Raw genomic sequence first — 17,455 nt, forward strand, 5'->3', positions numbered from 1 at the left:
TATGAGGATTATCTTTACTTTCTTTAATTTCATCGGCTATACAAACAAGAATGAATTCTTAATTGCCGACCACTGGAATATGCTATCAATCATTATCATAATCTTTACAGATGTAGTTTAATGCGACCTGGCAAGGTTAAAAAATAAAGCATTTTGATTTTAGAGTAAATTATTGCAATTATAATTTTGCAACATTGACATTTTATTCAGTTTAAAAGCATCTAAAATTTCTTATCGCTGTTTGTTGTACCAATTGAAGAAAGTTTTCCAATGAACTCATTGCATACAGTCCAATACCATACACTGCAAAGTTTAAAAAAATATTCTCAAAAATGCGATGCTCCCAACCCCACCAACAAAGCGCACTCAATATCGTCTTATCTCGTTGAAAGTTAAATGATTTATTGAAGCATCCATTCACAACTTGACCGAAATTTATTATTCGTCCCCGTCCGTTCGTCCCGACCGCTCACTGCTGCTCCCGCATGCACTGCGCCGTCTCGTCGGCAAGCGTCTTGAGCCCATCCAAATATTCCGGTTCGGCCGCTTCCAGACATTCCATCGAATATTGGTCGTGGTCGTGGCAGTTGTAGCTGAAGCTGGCGTAGAAGGACGCTTCAAGATCGGTCACCCGGGCGACCATTTGCTTCAGGCAAGCATCGGAAAGCTAGAGGAAAGGATTGTGCAGAAATAGAAATATGATTGGTTACTTTCAAAAGTTGTTTGGAAGAGTTGTTTGGATGCTTTCAATATGTGTTACCTTGGCGCTTTTCGGCAAATTGCCCGCCTTCTGGACGAGTGGATTGCGCAACTGATTCTGCACCCCGTACTTGGCCCGCTGCAGGTAGAACGGTTTCTTGGTGTAGTCAAAGCTCTGCGTCATGCTGCGGAACACTTTCATCAGCTGCTGGACGTGATTGGCGGAGGCCGAGGTGGGTGTTGTCTGGTGGAGAAGAAGGGTGGAGCGGTTTTGGAAAAAGAATCGTTCCACGCGTGGATGGAGTTTGCACGAGTTGGAGTTACCTGTAGCAGACAGATGACCCCGAGGGCAATCAGCACAAAGGCCGGTTTAGCATGCATCTTAATCGTAATCTTGAGAACTGAACCATCTGCCGAACCCGTCCTCCTATTTATACTCACGCTGTACATCTCACCCGGCCCCAAGACAAACCACTCCACCGCCGTTTGTGTATGATGGACGGTAAAATTAAATTCAAACAGAAACTCCCTATTTGCACAATCAGTGTGGCTGCTTTGTTGTTGCCCGTCCGTACCCTTCGCCTCCCCCCAGGGGTGTTGTTGGCCCAGCACGCCGGTTGAGTAAACCTTGCCTGACTTTGATGAATATGGCAATGCATAACAACTAGACGATGCGGATGCTGCTGTTGGTACTGCTGGATGGAAATTGCAACCTGTAAGCTGTGGTCGAGTGTTGTTAGCTGGACTCGCAGGCGCCTCGCAAAACACACTGGCCCGAGGTGATGCCACCGGCGCAACACTGTACGGTTCGGTACGTGTAAATAAAGTTACAACTTCCATAATCAGTTGTTCTGGTGGTGTAGCAGTGTACGGCCAAAACTGTCCTTTCCCGAGGTGACCCACCATCTCGGCACCTTGCCAGCAGCATCGGAAGTGTTTCCGTTCGGTTTCGGTGCACGCTCGTGGAAAGCAAACAACGGACGGGAAGGACGGGTGCATAGTAAAGGGGTTCCACAGCCCGGATCTTAATGCCTTTTCAGATTCAAACGAATCATGAATAAATTTGTACTTTATTGTCACTACGTGCCGCTCCAGCACGCTCTGCGGGCCGGTGTCCCAGGGCAGGGCTTGTAAATCAGGAATAATTTGGTCCTCGGAGCGCTGGATGACTACAACAAACGGGAACGGGAAGGGTAATAGTGGACGCGCTGGGACTAGACGTGCTTGGTTCTTTCCAGTTGCTGTTTCCCTCAATCATCCTCTAGCCAGGAACAAACAATTGGTTTAAAAACCGGGAAGGGTCAACACCGGGCAAGGGTTGAGTACGGTTGCCCGCTGGAAAAACTCTACGCTGCCTTATGGATTATGGAACTTTCCATGCCAGGTACCTGAGCGTGTCGTGGGGGCAGGAGCATTTTGTTTTGCTTGATGCCATCAGGAACAATCGTAACGTGTTCGGTTTGAGTGAGACGTAAGCGTTACGTTTGATTGTTACAAAAGTTCGAATTGGAATTTAATGGAAGCTACGTGACGGGGGCTTTGGGATGTTAGTTTCACAATTCAAACGGCGGCTGGACGGTGGTTTTATGCGAAGAACAGTGTCGATTAGCTTGAATTATGATGGAAGAAGTTACTGTTGCGTGGAGTGAGCTGGGAAGTTTTAAATGACTAGGTATGTAAATTGATTTCAATAATGCTCATGGAATTTGGAATTAGTTCTTTGTTGAGATAGTGTTGGCTTTGTAGATCGCTCTCAAATACTCCAATGAAAAATCCAGCTCTTTTTGTGTTGAACCAAACTACAGTGTAAAAATGTATTAAAAACTCTAAAAAAATCTTTTCCATCAAATATTTCACTCTCGCAAAGCCACACCTACGACACTCCATCAAATCCAAACCCGTCAAAAAGTGGAATGAATTATGGGGCGCGTTCGCGCTCGCCCGCTTCCACACCATTGAGCACCTCGATATGCACCAGGTGGTATAAATCAAATATAAACTTCAAATTAACTTCGTCCTTGTTTCAAACGCGCACCGTAGTACCGTTCCGTGAAACATTACATCGATCGAACCAGCCAGCGAACGCGCGGGATGCATATGTCCACGTAGAAAGTGAGTCTTGGCACGTTTTAAATGGCAGCGCTAAAAGCACCACAAAGCGCTACCTAAATCAAAAACGCTTCCAACGCTTTTAAGCACATAAGAAAAGTGATGAATAAAATTTATCTTACAAGCTTCTTGGCAGTCGCGTCAACGCAGAGCGTAGTTTCGTTGTAGCAGCATCAGCAGCAGCATGATTTATTGGTGAACATTTTCGAGCATAAATTTCCATAAAATGTGAAGCACGTGTCTCAGCACCGTCCGTGTCTCGCCGTCCCATCGCCCACTTCCAGCAACCAGTCGCGATAATTATTAAACAAAAATCAACAATAAAAAATAAGGATCGCTCGCTAGAAAACGAACACAAAACTCTCATCTCATTTTGCCATCCAATCGAAAGCGAATGGGAAAAGTTTCGTGTCTTTTTTTTGTTTGTTGTTTCTACCAGAACCGATGTGGATCGTGTAAAATGGTGTAGCATAGCATAGCTGGCACTGCCGGCAGAATGGAGATTTCGCGAGGGGATGAAATTAATGAGCTGTTGATTAGGCTCCGAACCGGCGCCATCTTGTTGGATTGACTGAAACAATGCCGAATAGGAGTCGGGGGGGTTTTGGGGGGCGCGGGAAACTCCAATTTTAAACGCCGAACCGGGAATTTTCCACTCGTAAACGCGTTTTCGAACCTTTTTAATGGGCAAAGCAGGAGTCTTTAAAACGGTGGGTGGGTTGAAATGTATTTTATTGCTCGCTTGTGGTGGCTTGCCGATGCCGATGAAAGCGCGTGCAAATTTAAAGCCTTCTTTCGCTGCTTTGGTTCAAGCGTTTACTTGGTGGCGAGTTGCTCGTTGGCCTTGTTGTACACGCATTTCCATCCACACGCTAAGCCCGTGACAGCAGTCATCGCAGCAGCCATCGACTTTTCTACCTTTCTGCACTCATTGTTAAGAGCCCGAACAGGAAACAGGCTCGTTCAGCTCTTCAACAAAAGGACCCAGCACTACCATTTGCATGTTGAATTGTTTTCCGACAAAATCGTTCCGTTTCGCCGGACTCGTTCGCGTGCACGAGGGACGGGAAACGGCTGCTCCCTTTAAGCTGCTCACCAACCTGTTTCCCCCCACGGGCCACCTGTTCACATGCGTACAGTGGCCGACATTTTGAATTCATAATTTGCCTTTCCAATCCTTGGGGCTATTTTCCCGAACCCGGACCCACCTGCGATCCCGGTGCGCAGCAAGATGTGAATAATAAAAGGTCCTTCGTGATGATTGTTATTCTTGGCCGTCGGGAAGGATGGGAAAACACGACTCGGATGGAAGTACGTTGGACTGCGTCGCGCAAGGTGATGCCTTCCATCGTCGTGGCGCTGCATGCAGGGGCTTATCATTTACCCGGCACTGGTGACGACCGTGCTCTATCCGAGCGTTCACCTCGTCCCTCGGGGCGCTGGCCGAGACCGAGTATCGTCCGTCGCAGTGAAGCCGTGGAAAGTATGGGTGAAAAGTGGAGCGAGTGACAATAAAAATTGATGGCAATACGCCAACTTTTTTAATGGGAATAAGCTTTATGCGGGTATCGTTGTGTGCAGCCGTCCTGCGTCACCGCGAAGTGAGCAGCGCGTCGGGTTTAACCGGGCAAAAGAGAATGGGATTTAAATCAGCTGGGTGGTTTGTTTTTACTTTTACCGTAATAGTATCGCAGCATTTCAAAAGAAATTACTGCAGATGGAAAATGTATCTCAGTTCAGTGGAAGCTTTTAGGTGGAATTGTTTTGGATTAAATGAAGTACAATGTCTTATTGATAAATTCAAAGTAAAAATTGCACTTTTTAACATCATTTCACAAGAATATCTTAATTAGAACATCATAAAAATTGATTATTATCTTAATGTTGATTGGGTAAATACACTGGTGCTACCCTGTATTGATTACTGTCACTTTCACGCGACAGTAATGTCCTCTATCATCTCTTTTTTTCCACTCGCACCCTAAAAAATGGCTCCACATTTTCTTCGTTCCACCGAGCGTTCCATCTTTCCCCGCCGCAGCGTAGCTTTCATCGTCAAAAGCACGATAAAAGCCCAACGCTAAGCTGCCCCCGGTGGTGGTAATCATGGCCCCGGGGGGGGTGAAAGACATATTCATCGAGAAATCGTGCAACTATAGGCACTCAATCATAAGGGATTAGGCATCCGTTCCGCCCCATGCCCGGGAGGGCAATACGGCTACCGAATTTGTCATCCAGGCCAGCAGTAACGGCAGCCATACTAGCAAGGGATCGTTCGAGGCTCGTCTTTCTCTGCTCGCAAAAACTTCCTCCGCTCCCAAAGGCTACAGTGATTATGAAAAGTTGCTTGGCAAGTTCTCGGAAGAGCTATTGGCTGGCCGGGCGGGGGATGGACCGCCATGGCATTGCTGCTGCTGCTGACGATGCAAAGGTTTTTGGCTAATGATTAATTTTTCAAACTCAACCAGCCCCCCCCAAAAAGGGATGGTCCTGTGGTGGTGATGGTGCAGTTGGGAGGGTTTCTTCTTCTTCCCAGTGAGGTACCGATCGTTTTCTCACGTTGTCGAACGGCTTTCATTCATGTTTGCGTGTTGCGCTGGGCTGAAGAAACTGGTACGATTGTGCAAATGGGTCACACGGACCCCGTGGGGCTGACGGTGGTAGAGTAGAGCAGTTGATGTTCCGTACGACACGGTTCAGTTTTTGGGAGGAAACTTTCCTAGAACATTAGTGAAATCCGGCGAGATGCTACATTTTGCAATAACGTATGGGTACAATGGGCAAAAGAAGTGGAAAACATTGGACACAAAATTCACTACAAATTATCCTTTCTTTTAAGCTTTATAGTGTGATCCATTTAACTATATTCAACTGTCTATAAAATGCAATCTGCATCAATTTGAAATTGTGAAGTGAAGTAATTTCTCATATTATATTGCTTCAGGCGCATAACCAGCAGTTCATTTTCCAATAATTAATACAAACTCTAGCATTGCATACTGTCAGGCGCTTGGAGCAAAGCAATGTCATGTGTTTATGCCGCCATCACATTCGTTTTCTCAGTCGCACAGTCACAGTCGCTGCGCAGTAATTTGCCTTCGCCATTGTACCTCGGAAGATAAATTGTATGCGCACTCGCGTGTGTATGTGTGTGTGTGTGTTTGTGTTGTGAGTCTCGTCAAGTAAATTATGCTTTATGAACGTCGCCCACCGGATGGCTGTAAGGGAACGACTATTCCTTGTGGAAGTAACACACACATTAGGTTGCTATCAGGCGACCCATTCCCGGTGTCCCTCGAGAGTGATTAGGACGGGATGAGATGCATCCCACACGGTCGTTCCCTCCGGTTGGCACAAATAACACCATCGAAGCACCACGTCAATCCATCGCCACACACCGCCTGTCGCGAATGCAAAGAAACTCATGCTAATGAAGTCGGAAGCATTTTCCCGGCACCATAATTAGCGTGCTCCGGCTGAAAGAGCGTATCCTTCGAGCGCACGCTGTAGCTTATAGCACTTGTAAGCGCGGGTATAAAGCTGCATCGGTGCGACTTCCCGTCCGCCGAAAGACATTCCCGCGCCGTGAGCGCGAAACTCGTTAAACAATTTTCCGGTACCCATTTTTTTTTTACTTCATTCCTTCTTTTTTCTGCTTTGGTTTCATCAATCCATCATCAGTTACTTCCACGCAGCAGTGGCGATACGCGAAAGGTAAACGAGCAAAGCACAGAAACTCCCCACACAGTGCCCCGGTGCTCAAGTTGTTGTGTGAGGGAAAAAATGCCAAACATGCCGGCCACGGTTGGTTGCGCGGCTTGTTAAGGTAAAGAGGGAAATATTTAAATTTTCTTCTCCTTGGGTAGGTTTCAGGGCGCTGTTTTTTTTTTGCTTTTTTTTTGTTGCTGGAAATTGAACGAAACATGGCTCCAGGTTAAACAACAGCGGTACTTTCAATTCAGTTCAGCATGTTTTTTTTACCGCCCAAAACGGTTTCAGCGTCAGTCTCATCGTCTTACGCTGTCGAGGTTTTTTGTTGCGTTTCGGTAAGAAATTGAATTATATTTTATTTCCCATTCTGCATAATTCTTCCACCACCTCTTCCGTCGTCGCCCGTGGCTGCGAACCAAACATTCGTCAGCTCATTGACGTTTGCCGCTGTCGTTTAATGTTTTCCGCATTGACTTTGAGTGAACAGAGCAGGGCGTGGAAGTGAAAGAGAAACCGTACAGCAGTGGCAAATTCTTTGAACCTGCCCCCCCGTGTAACGATCTTCATCAGTGCAATGTTTTCATCGAAATCACCTTCTCGTTACATGGCCACCTTCTCCGTCCCTGGGGGGTAGGAAAACTGCGGGAAATAAAAATCCTTCCGGAGCACAGTCACACTGCGCCCGTAAAGCCATGCCTACGAGATGATTCCACAAGAAAGGAAATTTAAGCTCATTTAAAATTTATAGCCCGATAACGCCAAATGCTTCCGCCTTTTTGAGCTTCCTCCCCGAATGACTCTTTCCCGTTTTTGTCTTCGGCTGGCAACCGAATGGCAATAAAGAAAACGAAACCTTTCCCCAGTTCGATTGCTATCCAATCACACCGACGGCAGCCGCATCGCCCAGGTAGGCGGTTAAGTGTGCCAAAAGTGTGTGTATTTCTGCTTCCCGTTGTTCGTGCTGTATCTGAGTGTTCGTTTTTTCCCCCTTCTCTCCACTGCTACTGCTATGGAACGACCGAAAACCGATCGGAAATGATCGATGAAAACGGAAGGGACACATTATGAAGCCTCGACTGCGAAGTAGGATGGGCAGCGCAGAGCGCCATCCTGCTTTCGTGGGCCGGAATGGGAAGAGTTTGAGCAATGGTTTTCAGAACAGGAAATTTGACCTTCCTTTCGATTGATGATGTTAGCGAGGGAGCCAAAAAAAGGCGTTCTGAGCTCTGAGTTATGGGACTTTGTGGTTGTGATGTTCAAAACGTATAATAATCATAAAAGTGGGATTTTGTACAGCTAATTGCATAACTTTAGGCACTGATACGTCACTAAAAGAGCAGTTAACACACACTTGCGATGCTGTAATAGCAATAACAGTACTTTATTGGGTGTTTTTATGAGCATCCATATGATTGGTCCGAGAATATATTCTATTTCCATAAATCAACCCAAAAGCTGATGAAACCGTTAAGTCGTCTCACATCAATAACACCCACAGACCGTTCGCAGGTGCTTCATGAGTATTCATTTGATGGTTTATCTTCTGGTGGAAATCATTTCAACCTCTGTGAAACCTTGCATAAATGCTGCCCCATCCGTGGTTGATTGAAATTCCCGAATATTTGACCAAATCCCCGCCCGATTACAGGGAATTGTAAATAGCCCGGATGTGGCAGGACATAAAAAGAGGTCATAAAATAACATTTTTTTTTCTCTCCCTTTCAAAACTACAACCGGAGTGGGCTCATGTTTAAATTAGCCATTCCCCGTAGCAGCGTAGCGTGCAGAACCCATCAAAGTTTCCCATCGCCAGAAAGCGAATCTCATTTTCCACCTACGTAACGCTTGCCCCCGACCAGAGATTGAAGGTTGACGGTTGGCGGCCGGTTTCGGGCACGTACACACATACCGAAAGAGGATCGAATTGATTGACGGGACACTTTCGGCACCGTAACGGAAAACAGATTTGGTCGGAGCTGTCGTCCCACCAATCAATGTACCGCCCAAATAAGGGTAAAAGGATGAAACGGCTTTACGCTGGGCCATCGTAAGTCCTGCCTTCGTCACCGGCAAGAGTTTGGACATGTTTGTTTACGTGGAGTAGGAGCAGTTCAAACGTACGATGGCAATGAGCGACGGTTTTAGAGTGGGTATCCAATTCCTTTTGTGGGGTTTGTATGTGTGCGGTTAGCGGAACATACACACACACATCTCCTGGTACCTTCAACAATAGCTGCTTGCCTGCAACAAAAATCTCAACATTTTCAAAACGGGCACGTGCCACCCCAAACTGAACGATAGACAGTTTATCAGTTATGCACCGGGAAAGCACTTCACTTACTTTTGTCTGCTGATAAGTGCTATCTACTACCATTTATATACTCACACGCACACGTGGAGTGTCTTATCTGTTTCTTTAATTAAGACTCCCGCCATACCAATACCCGCAGAAAGAGGGAATGATTTGTAGAAACTTCTTCGCTGTGACGGTGCAATTTTCAGGGATATTGTCAAGTCATTCCAGTTTGCGTTTGTACTGCGTCATGCTGTGACTGGCTTACAGTGGCTGGTGAATGGAACGCGATATGGGCGTGAGCCGGTCGTGTATTGGTGTTACTACGACAGGCGTCGGTGAGTGTTATGAGGGGAGCTTCACGATTTGAGACAAAACAACGTTAAACTAGGTGGGCTGTATAAAAAATAAACCATGTGGATCAGAAATCTCTAGACGCGATTGTATGAGAACATTTAAAACGCTGCAAAGGAATTAATTCACACCATTTCAACAGAATTAGATTAAAAAAGTTACATGTTTTCAATATTTATTGTTATGTGAGCATAAAGCTACCCTTACACTGTTAAAAAACACACAATAATTGGATTTGATTTGAAAAAGTACTTCATAATACAAGTTATCACAATCAGTTGCAATCCTTATCAGCTTCTATGCTCTACACGCATGGGGAAACCATCTTCTGGTGTAACAACTACAGTAGCAGCAGCAAATTTGACCTTTGCAGGAGTTGTGGCTTGGAAATTGTACTTTGACAGCAACAAAACAAGCCCTATTTTGGACACAAATACACCTTGCCTAAGACCTACAGGAAATAAGAAAACACGCTCATGTTATTACTGTAAACAAATGAAGCTACAAAAGCGATCTTACCAATGCAATTGCGTGGACCAGCTCCGAACGGATAGTACGCATCTGCATCGTAGTTCTTTGTGGCCTCGTCAAACCGCTCTGGAGAATAGAGCTCTGGATCGGGGAAGTACTTCTCGTTCATACTGATACTCAACAACGGTATGATCACCTGAGTTCCCTTGCGTATCACAACATCACTGTCCGGCACTTTATAGTCAATCGTGCACTCTCGGTTCAGAATCGGCAAGCCCGGATACTTTCGAAGCGTTTCCTTCACACACAAATCCAAGTACTTCATCTCTTTTATGTTCTCGTACGTGATTTCGCCGTTATATCGCTCCATCATCTCGTCAATTTCTTGCTGCAGCTTTGCCATCGCTTCTGGATTGTGCGAAAGCTCGTGAAGCGTGAACGAGATCGTTGCTGTTGATGTTTCCGCACCGGCAATGTAAAACAGGAACACATTGGCCGCACACTGTTCGATTGAAAGTGCTTTCTCTGATCCATTTCCAGCTTCACGACGCAGATCAATCAGCAGCTGAACAAAGTCTTTGCGTGTGATCTGATTCTTCTCGCGATGATCAATTTGATGGGTGATGATCTCCATCACAAAGCTGATCAACTCGGGTGGGAGAGATGTTATGCGCGTAAGCTTCAGTAGCCCGGGACAAATAAATACACCAGATGTTCGGAAGTTATCCATAAACTTTCTACTCTTAGTCAAACGCTGCAGTGTCGATAGGAAGGGATCTTCCGAGTTGTGAATACAGTTTGCCTCGAAGCCGAAGAACACCGAAGCGATGGTGTCGAGCACGAACCGTGACGCAATATCACGCATATCGACGATCGCCTTCTCGTCGGCCACCTTGTTCATACGATCGATCAGCTTGTTGCCGACGTCCAGCAGGGTGGGGAGCATGTTACGCAGTTGTCCGGACGTGAAGGTCGGCGTAAGCTTGGCACGCAAGTTCTTCCACCGCTGACCGGGCAGAGCGAACAGATTGGCCGAGAAGGGATCGTGCTCTTCGTTGCAGTAGACACCGCGATCGTGAAAGTTCTGGAAGTCGTTTACCATAATACGCTTCGCGAGATGAGGATCGCGAATCAAGATAGCAGGGCGGAAGAATAGATAGATTCCCAGCAGACGATCGGACGACTTGTGGTACAGGTTGTTGATGGCGATTCCGAATGATTCTTTCTTCTCGGCGACGGTGCGTATGTTGCCGTACGGAATCTCTGGCTTTAGATGCGGAAGTCCATGCCTCTCCCAGTGAGAGTAGATGTAGCGGAGCACGAGAAAGATCACGGCCGCCACGAGCGCGAGAGTGTAAACAAACATTATGTCACTGCACCGTAATACGGCTTGCCGTATCGAAAACACTTGCAAACGGAACTGATGGCCTCCAAATTGTTTATGCTTCACGAACGAGGCCACAAAACACAATAACCATGGACATAGGAGACTGACAGTCTTTTATAGCGTTATGCAGAGAGAATTCGGATGAATGAGAGAGTGTGTGTGAGATGCGCAAGAAGTTTTTGGGAGATTTAAGTCTGTGTACGTGCAATCAATCATCAACATTTGCCTGTCGACGTGTGTTTGGGTTGCGTCGAAAAAAAATCTAATGTGAAGAACGAAACGGTAGGAATGTGTTGTAGTAATCTTTTGTTTTTGTAATATGCAATAGATTAAACAAATGGAAGCTCGTTAATGCTAATGCTAAGGTCACAGTTATTACTAAAATGTGACATTTTCTTGCCATTTGATATGTAGCAATTACATTGACTTCATTCTTCTTATTCGGTCATGGTCAAAGTTAGTGCCACCCTCGTTTTGACTCTTTGTGATGAAATGATACATGTATTATCAGTAAACAAAGCTTATCTTTCACTTGCCACGATAAAGCAGAACAGTGATTATGATTGAAAAACTCTTTTTTTTATTTTCATCCCATATTGCTATAGCTAGAACACATCTATAACTAGTTAACAATTTATAAGGTTATACTTATTTGAAGTTTAGTTCATCACAATCAGTTGCAATTTATCTCACTTTCTATGCTCTATCCTCATTGGGAATCCAGCGTCTGGAGTGAGACCTACAGTAGCAGCGGCAAACTTTACCTTTGCAGGAATTGTCGCCTGGAAGTTGAACTTTGACAGCAAGAAAACAAGCCCTATTTTGGACACCAATACACCTTGTCGAAGGCCTATAGAAAAATGATAAATACATTCAAATTAAAAGCCTTAAACACAATTGTCTTTTAATGGTGTTATCTTACCGATGCAATTGCGTGGACCAGCTCCGAACGGATAGTACGCATCTGCATCGTAGTTCTTTGTGGCCTCATCGAATCGCTCTGGAGAGTATAGTTCCGGCTCGGGGAAGTACTTCTCGTTCATACTGATACTCAACAACGGTATGATCACCTGAGTTCCCTTGCGTATCACAACATCACTGTCCGGCACTTTATAGTCAATCGTGCACTCTCGGTTCAGAATCGGCAAGCCCGGATACTTTCGAAGCGTTTCCTTCACGCACAAATCCAAGTACTTCATCTCTTTTATGTTCTCATACGTGATTTCGCCGTTATATCGCTCCATCATCTCGTCAATTTCTTGCTGCAGCTTTGCCATCGCTTCTGGATTGTGCGAAAGCTCGTGGAGCGTGAACGAGATCGTTGCTGTTGACGTTTCCGCACCGGCAATGTAGAACAGGAACACATTGGCCGCACACTGTTCGATTGTAAGCGCTTCTTCCGAACCTTTATCAGCTTCACGACGCAGATCAATCAGCAGCTGCACAAAGTCTTTGCGTGTGATCTGATTCTTCTCGCGATGATCAATCTGATTGGTGATGATCTCCATCACAAAATTAATCAATTCCGGCTGGAGAGATGTCATGCGGGTTAGCTTCAGCAGTCCAGGACAAATAAATACACCAGACGAACGGAAGTTATCGATAAAGTTGCGTCCCCGGTTAGCACGGCGCAGTGTCGTTAGGAAGGGATCTTCCGAGTTGTGAATACAGTTTGCCTCGAAGCCGAAGAACACCGAAGCGATCGTGTCGAGCACGAACCGTGACGCAATATCACGCATATCGACGATCGCCTTCTCGTCGGCCACCTTGTTCATACGATCGATCAGCTTGTTGCCGACGTCCAGCAGGGTGGGGAGCATGTTACGCAGTTGTCCGGATGTGAAGGTCGGCGTGAGCTTCGCACGCAAGTTCTTCCACCGCTGACCGGGCAGAGCGAACAGATTGGCCGAGAAGGGATCGTGCTCTTCGTTGCAGTAGACACCGCGATCGTGAAAGTTCTGGAAGTCGTTTACCATAATACGCTTCGCGAGATGAGGATCGCGAATCAAGATAGCGGGGCGGAAGAACAGATAGATTCCCAGCAGACGGTCGGACGACTTGTGGTACAGGTTGTTGATGGCGATTCCGAACGATTCTTTCTTCTCGGCGACGGTGCGTATGTTGCCGTACGGAATCTCTGGCTTTAGATGCGGAAGTCCATGCCTCTCCCAGTGAGAGTAGATGTAGCGGAGCACGAGAAAGATCACGGCCGCCACGAGCGCGAGAGTGTAAACAAACATTATGTCACTATGCGGTTAGCCGAGAGTAGATTAATGAACCAAAAACACTTGCAAACGGAACTAAAACTGCCTCCAAATTGTTTATGCTTCACAAACGAGGCCACAAAACACAATAACCGTCGGCGTAGGAGACCAACAGTCTTTTATAGTATTTTGGAGAGAGATTCCAAAATGATTCAAGTGTGTTCGTTAGATGCGAAAGATGTTTTGGCTAGTATGTGCTAGCGTACATATTTTTAATCAAAAACGTTTGGTTGTATTTGTGACGGTCAGCACTGTTTGGGTTATGTCTTAGACATCTTATCTGATACATGAAGCGATAGGAATGTGTACTCTGGAAGCTTCCAGCTATAATGTGGAGCAGAACAATGTGTTTGTGTTTGTGTATGAACAAGAGTATCGTTTAAGGGTGCACGCGATCTTTTATTTTTGCTATTTCTAATCCACAATTTAAAGGCCATTTATTATGATGAAGGTAGTAATTTGGGAACGGTATTATGTGACCATATGGTTGATTTTGTAGATTTACAAGTACAGCGATGTACACGGTTACTAAGAGACCAATTATAAACGGCAATAAGTAAGTTTTAATTCAAGTGATCTATTTTTATCATTGTAATTGCGTGACGCACTGATCAATAAATCGTTCCACAGTCGAAGCCTGCCCTAGGCGCTCCATACTTTATGGGTTAAACTTTAAACCAAGCGTGTGACGTACCTGTGGCTCTGACGTACATTTCACGACTGTACCACGGATGCGGTCTTGTTAATATGCAAAAACAACTACACAACTACAACAGATGCCATCAGGTTTTGTGTAGTGTGGAAGGTTATGGAACGTCGTGGTAGAAGGTATAAGAAAATACAAAGTAATAATATGTATATTTTATTGCAATATTTCATGTTCTGGTAACTAAAAGTATCTTAAACAATGGATTTCATTCGGTTCTATATTTTCCTAATATCACAGCTTATTTTGCTTAATGTTTAACTCGATTCTCGATCCTCATTGGAAGGCCTCCCTTCGGTGCCAGTGTGATTGAAACGGGCTCAAACTTTATCTTTCTCGGAATGGTGGCCGAAAAGTTAAATCGGGACAGCATCATCACTAGCGCAATCTTTGACAACAATAACCCTTGCCGCAGACCTGCAATGAACCTTTTTGTAAAAGTGCTATCTTTGTGAAGCATTCATCTCTACTTACCGATACAGTTGCGAGGACCGGCGCCGAACGGATAGTACGCATCTGCGTCGTAGTTCTTTGTGGCCTCATCGAATCGCTCCGGAGAGTACAGTTCCGGCTCGGGGAAGTACTTCTCGTTCATGCTAATCCCTAGCAGAGGGATAATCATCTGCGTGCCCTTGCGAATGACAGTGTCACTGTCCGGCACTTTGTAGTCGATCGTACACTCCCGATTCAGCACAGCCAATGCGGGATAGATTCGAAGCGTTTCCTTCACGCACAAATCCAGATACTTCATCCCGTTGATGTTATCGTACGTGATTTCCCCGTGGTGTCGCTCCATCATCTCATCGACCTCTCGCTGAAGCTTAGCCATCGCCTCAGCATTGTGCGTCAGCTCGTGCAGCGTGAATGTGATCGCACCGGTGGAAGTATCGGCCCCCGCACCGTAAAACAGAAACACATTGGCCGCACACTGTGCATCGGTGAGCGATTCTTCCCCACTGCTACCAGCCTTGCGGCGCAGATCCGTTAGCATCTGGATAAAGTCCTTGCGCGTCACCTGGCCCGTCTCACGCTGGTGCAGATGGGAACTGATCACTTCCGCGGTAAACTTTTTCATCGGAGGCGACAGTGAATTGATGCCGGTAAACTTTAGCAGCCCGGGACACAGAAAAACGCCGGCCGTTCGGATGTTGTTCATGAAGCTGTCGGGATTGTTGAGATCACGCAACGCCACACGGAACGCATCGTCGGGATCGTGCAGACAGTTGGCTTCGAAGCCGAAAAACACTGAGGCCACCACATCGAGCACGTAGCGCGAAACGATGTCACGCATGTCGACGATCTGTTTTTCGTTTGCCAAGCGCTCGAGATACTGCTCGAGCCTGCTGCCCACTGCCAGAAACGTGGGTAGCATGTGCCGTAGCTGGCCGGAGGTGAAGGTTGGTGTAAGCTTCGCACGCAGATTTTTCCACCGCTGGCCGGGCAGGGCGAACAGGTTGGCCGACATCGGATCACTGTGCTCGTTGCAGTAGACGCCACGGTCGTGAAAGTGCTGGAAATCGTTCACCATTATCCGCTTGGCGAGATGCGCATCCCGGACCAGGATCGCTGGGCGGAAGAACAGATACACTCCAACCAACCGTTCACTTGAACGGTCGTACAGATCGTTAATAGCCACATTGAAGGATTCTTTCTTTTGGGCTAGAATGCGTAGATTTCCGTAGGGGATTTCGGGTCTCAAATTCGGCAGCCCTTGCCGATCCCAGTACGAGTAGACGTACTTGAGGGCGAGGAAAACAAACGCCACGATCAGTCCGATCGTGTAAAGGATCATACTGACCGCAGCAAAACGGGGGCTCGGGAGTTACTACGGGACACCTGGGATGGAGCTACTGAGCAAAACAGACGGCTGAACACTAGACGTACTCGCTTTTATAGACACACCGCACACGCGGGCGACTTAGCGATAGAAAGAAATAGAATGCGGTGGCATGTCAATATTTAAAAACGCATCAACCATACCGTCTCTCTTTCCTTCCCGTTTTAACCGGTTCGCTCGGTTACGTTGCGTACATAGCTCTTTCACTGTCAAGGGTTTCGTGACGACCGAGCCCATCCTGCCGTATGATTATCAGGACCGGGACGCGTTGCTGCTCCCGCCGGCACGATCACATGCAGCGCGAACGTGGTGGTGAAATTTCCGATTGTCATTGTGTCATTATTTTGATCGCTTGATTGTTTCGTTGATCATTGTTTAGAAGTTGGTGTGGTCGGTGCGATTAACCCTTCGGTTGATGAGAAGGGGTTTAGAAGTTGAATGCATTGCATTCATCAAAAGAAATTGATAAGATTATCAATCAATGGGAGCTCCGAAACTATACTTTCAACAAATATTGACTATGTAAACTGTTTAAAACAGGAAAACTCCCGAGTCATCGTGTTGACAATCAGTACACCGAGGGATGAACTAGCTGCGTCTTAGACAGCAGAACGTATTACATTATCAATTTCCCAACATGTACACATTTGATGAGGAGCAGTCCTTGACCTATTACCGAAACTGATTGCATCTAAAAAGTGTGTTGGTAGGTCAGGTTAGTTTTGAGATTACTATATCATAATGTTCTTACATCTATCACGATCAAAGAACCTAAGTTGTCCTAAGCTTGCCGTCTTAATCAGTGATTATTTAGTTTTCCCGTAAGTAGATTAAAGTCAATCATGACCGACAGATTATTGGACTTAAGTTCTGTTTCACCTAAGCCCTTAAATGACAACCCTTAAAGAGCATATAGTCGGAGTATGAATTTGACGGCAAATTATTTGGATAATTTTAGCGGCATATTCATATCATTTAAAACAAATTTTCACGTACATGAATATTGTTTGTACTTGTTTATATTTTCTTTATGTATAAACTACAAACCTACACGATCCTTCGAACTGACAGGTTAATCCAAATACTTACCCTCTTGACGCTTCATTCACGTGGATTGAATGGATTGAAGTAAATGTTGTGCAAGTCACCGTTTGCTAATGCCATTTATTGCCCAGTACCTCGGACATGTGGCTGTAATAAAATGGCGTTTGTGCACGGGCATCAACTATGCCGCGCTTGTCTTATTGATACTGCAACATGTTTACTAGCGAGTCTTTTTCCAGCGAAATATGAACATGAAGGAAAGGTGTTTCATACTTTATCGTGTCTCGCGCGTCCTCTAAAAACGAGTAAAACCATTCGTACGAAAGGAATTATTTGATTTCATTGGAACAGCTTCACAGCACTGTCTGCAGCGAATGATGGCAAGCAAAGTGATGACAACTTTCACAGCAGAAGCAGAACGCTCGAGATCAAATAGGAAAACTTGGAAAATTAATCTTTATTTGGTGGTTTTGCAAACTCGTTTCAGTAGAACGTGTACAACATTCGTCGAATCAATCTTCGCACTCCTCGTGACGTCAATGAAGCAGAAGTTGATGTAGCAAGAAGAGATCGTTTGAAT

The 17,455-nt window shown here is 45.7% G+C and overlaps 5 protein-coding genes across 11 annotated transcripts in view; 1 reads left to right on the top strand and 4 right to left on the bottom strand.

Annotated features, from left to right (window-relative positions):
* Nucleotides 1–17,455, top strand: part of LOC121597968 — a 107,277-nt gene that overhangs the window by 23,059 nt on the left and 66,763 nt on the right. The window lies entirely within an intron of this gene.
* LOC121597974 lies at nucleotides 387–1,124 on the bottom strand. The gene is made up of 3 exons (XM_041924353.1): nucleotides 1,024–1,124; nucleotides 761–943; nucleotides 387–667 (listed from the first exon to the last, which is right to left on the bottom strand). The coding sequence occupies exons 1-3, from the start codon at nucleotides 1,078–1,080 to the stop codon at nucleotides 470–472; spliced, it is 438 nt and encodes a 145-aa protein (XP_041780287.1). The 5' UTR covers nucleotides 1,081–1,124; the 3' UTR covers nucleotides 387–469.
* Nucleotides 9,311–11,118, bottom strand: LOC121597973 (cytochrome P450 6d3-like). Its single transcript, XM_041924352.1, has 2 exons — nucleotides 9,686–11,118; nucleotides 9,311–9,617 (listed from the first exon to the last, which is right to left on the bottom strand). The coding sequence occupies exons 1-2, from the start codon at nucleotides 11,001–11,003 to the stop codon at nucleotides 9,457–9,459; spliced, it is 1,479 nt and encodes a 492-aa protein (XP_041780286.1). The 5' UTR covers nucleotides 11,004–11,118; the 3' UTR covers nucleotides 9,311–9,456.
* LOC121597971 (cytochrome P450 6d3-like) lies at nucleotides 11,585–13,385 on the bottom strand. The gene is made up of 2 exons (XM_041924351.1): nucleotides 11,947–13,385; nucleotides 11,585–11,874 (listed from the first exon to the last, which is right to left on the bottom strand). Exons 1-2 carry the CDS (start codon nucleotides 13,262–13,264, stop codon nucleotides 11,714–11,716), a joined length of 1,479 nt encoding a protein of 492 aa, XP_041780285.1. The 5' UTR covers nucleotides 13,265–13,385; the 3' UTR covers nucleotides 11,585–11,713.
* Nucleotides 14,135–15,845, bottom strand: LOC121597970 (cytochrome P450 6d3-like). Its single transcript, XM_041924350.1, has 2 exons — nucleotides 14,469–15,845; nucleotides 14,135–14,411 (listed from the first exon to the last, which is right to left on the bottom strand). The coding sequence occupies exons 1-2, from the start codon at nucleotides 15,784–15,786 to the stop codon at nucleotides 14,245–14,247; spliced, it is 1,485 nt and encodes a 494-aa protein (XP_041780284.1). The 5' UTR covers nucleotides 15,787–15,845; the 3' UTR covers nucleotides 14,135–14,244.

This window comes from Anopheles merus, chromosome 3R (genome assembly GCF_017562075.2).
Source record: "Anopheles merus strain MAF chromosome 3R, AmerM5.1, whole genome shotgun sequence".
Lineage (NCBI taxonomy): Eukaryota > Metazoa > Arthropoda > Insecta > Diptera > Culicidae > Anopheles > Anopheles merus.

Bases quoted from the DNA above. Each gene is read 5' to 3' on its own strand.
- LOC121597973 (XM_041924352.1), bottom strand. From the start codon at position 11,003: ATGTTTGTTTACACTCTCGCGCTCGTGGCGGCCGTGATCTTTCTCGTG. The intron at 9,618-9,685 runs GTAAGATCGCTT...TATTTCCTGTAG, and splicing joins TGGTCCACGCAATTGCATTG to GTCTTAGGCAAGGTGTATTT.
- LOC121597974 (XM_041924353.1), bottom strand. From the start codon at position 1,080: ATGCATGCTAAACCGGCCTTTGTGCTGATTGCCCTCGGGGTCATCTGT. The intron at 944-1,023 runs GTAACTCCAACT...CTTCTCCACCAG, and splicing joins GGGTCATCTGTCTGCTACAG to ACAACACCCACCTCGGCCTC. The intron at 668-760 runs GTAACACATATT...CCTTTCCTCTAG, and splicing joins ATTTGCCGAAAAGCGCCAAG to CTTTCCGATGCTTGCCTGAA.
- LOC121597970 (XM_041924350.1), bottom strand. From the start codon at position 15,786: ATGATCCTTTACACGATCGGACTGATCGTGGCGTTTGTTTTCCTCGCC. The intron at 14,412-14,468 runs GTAAGTAGAGAT...GGTTCATTGCAG, and splicing joins CGGTCCTCGCAACTGTATCG to GTCTGCGGCAAGGGTTATTG.
- LOC121597971 (XM_041924351.1), bottom strand. From the start codon at position 13,264: ATGTTTGTTTACACTCTCGCGCTCGTGGCGGCCGTGATCTTTCTCGTG. The intron at 11,875-11,946 runs GTAAGATAACAC...ATTTTTCTATAG, and splicing joins TGGTCCACGCAATTGCATCG to GCCTTCGACAAGGTGTATTG.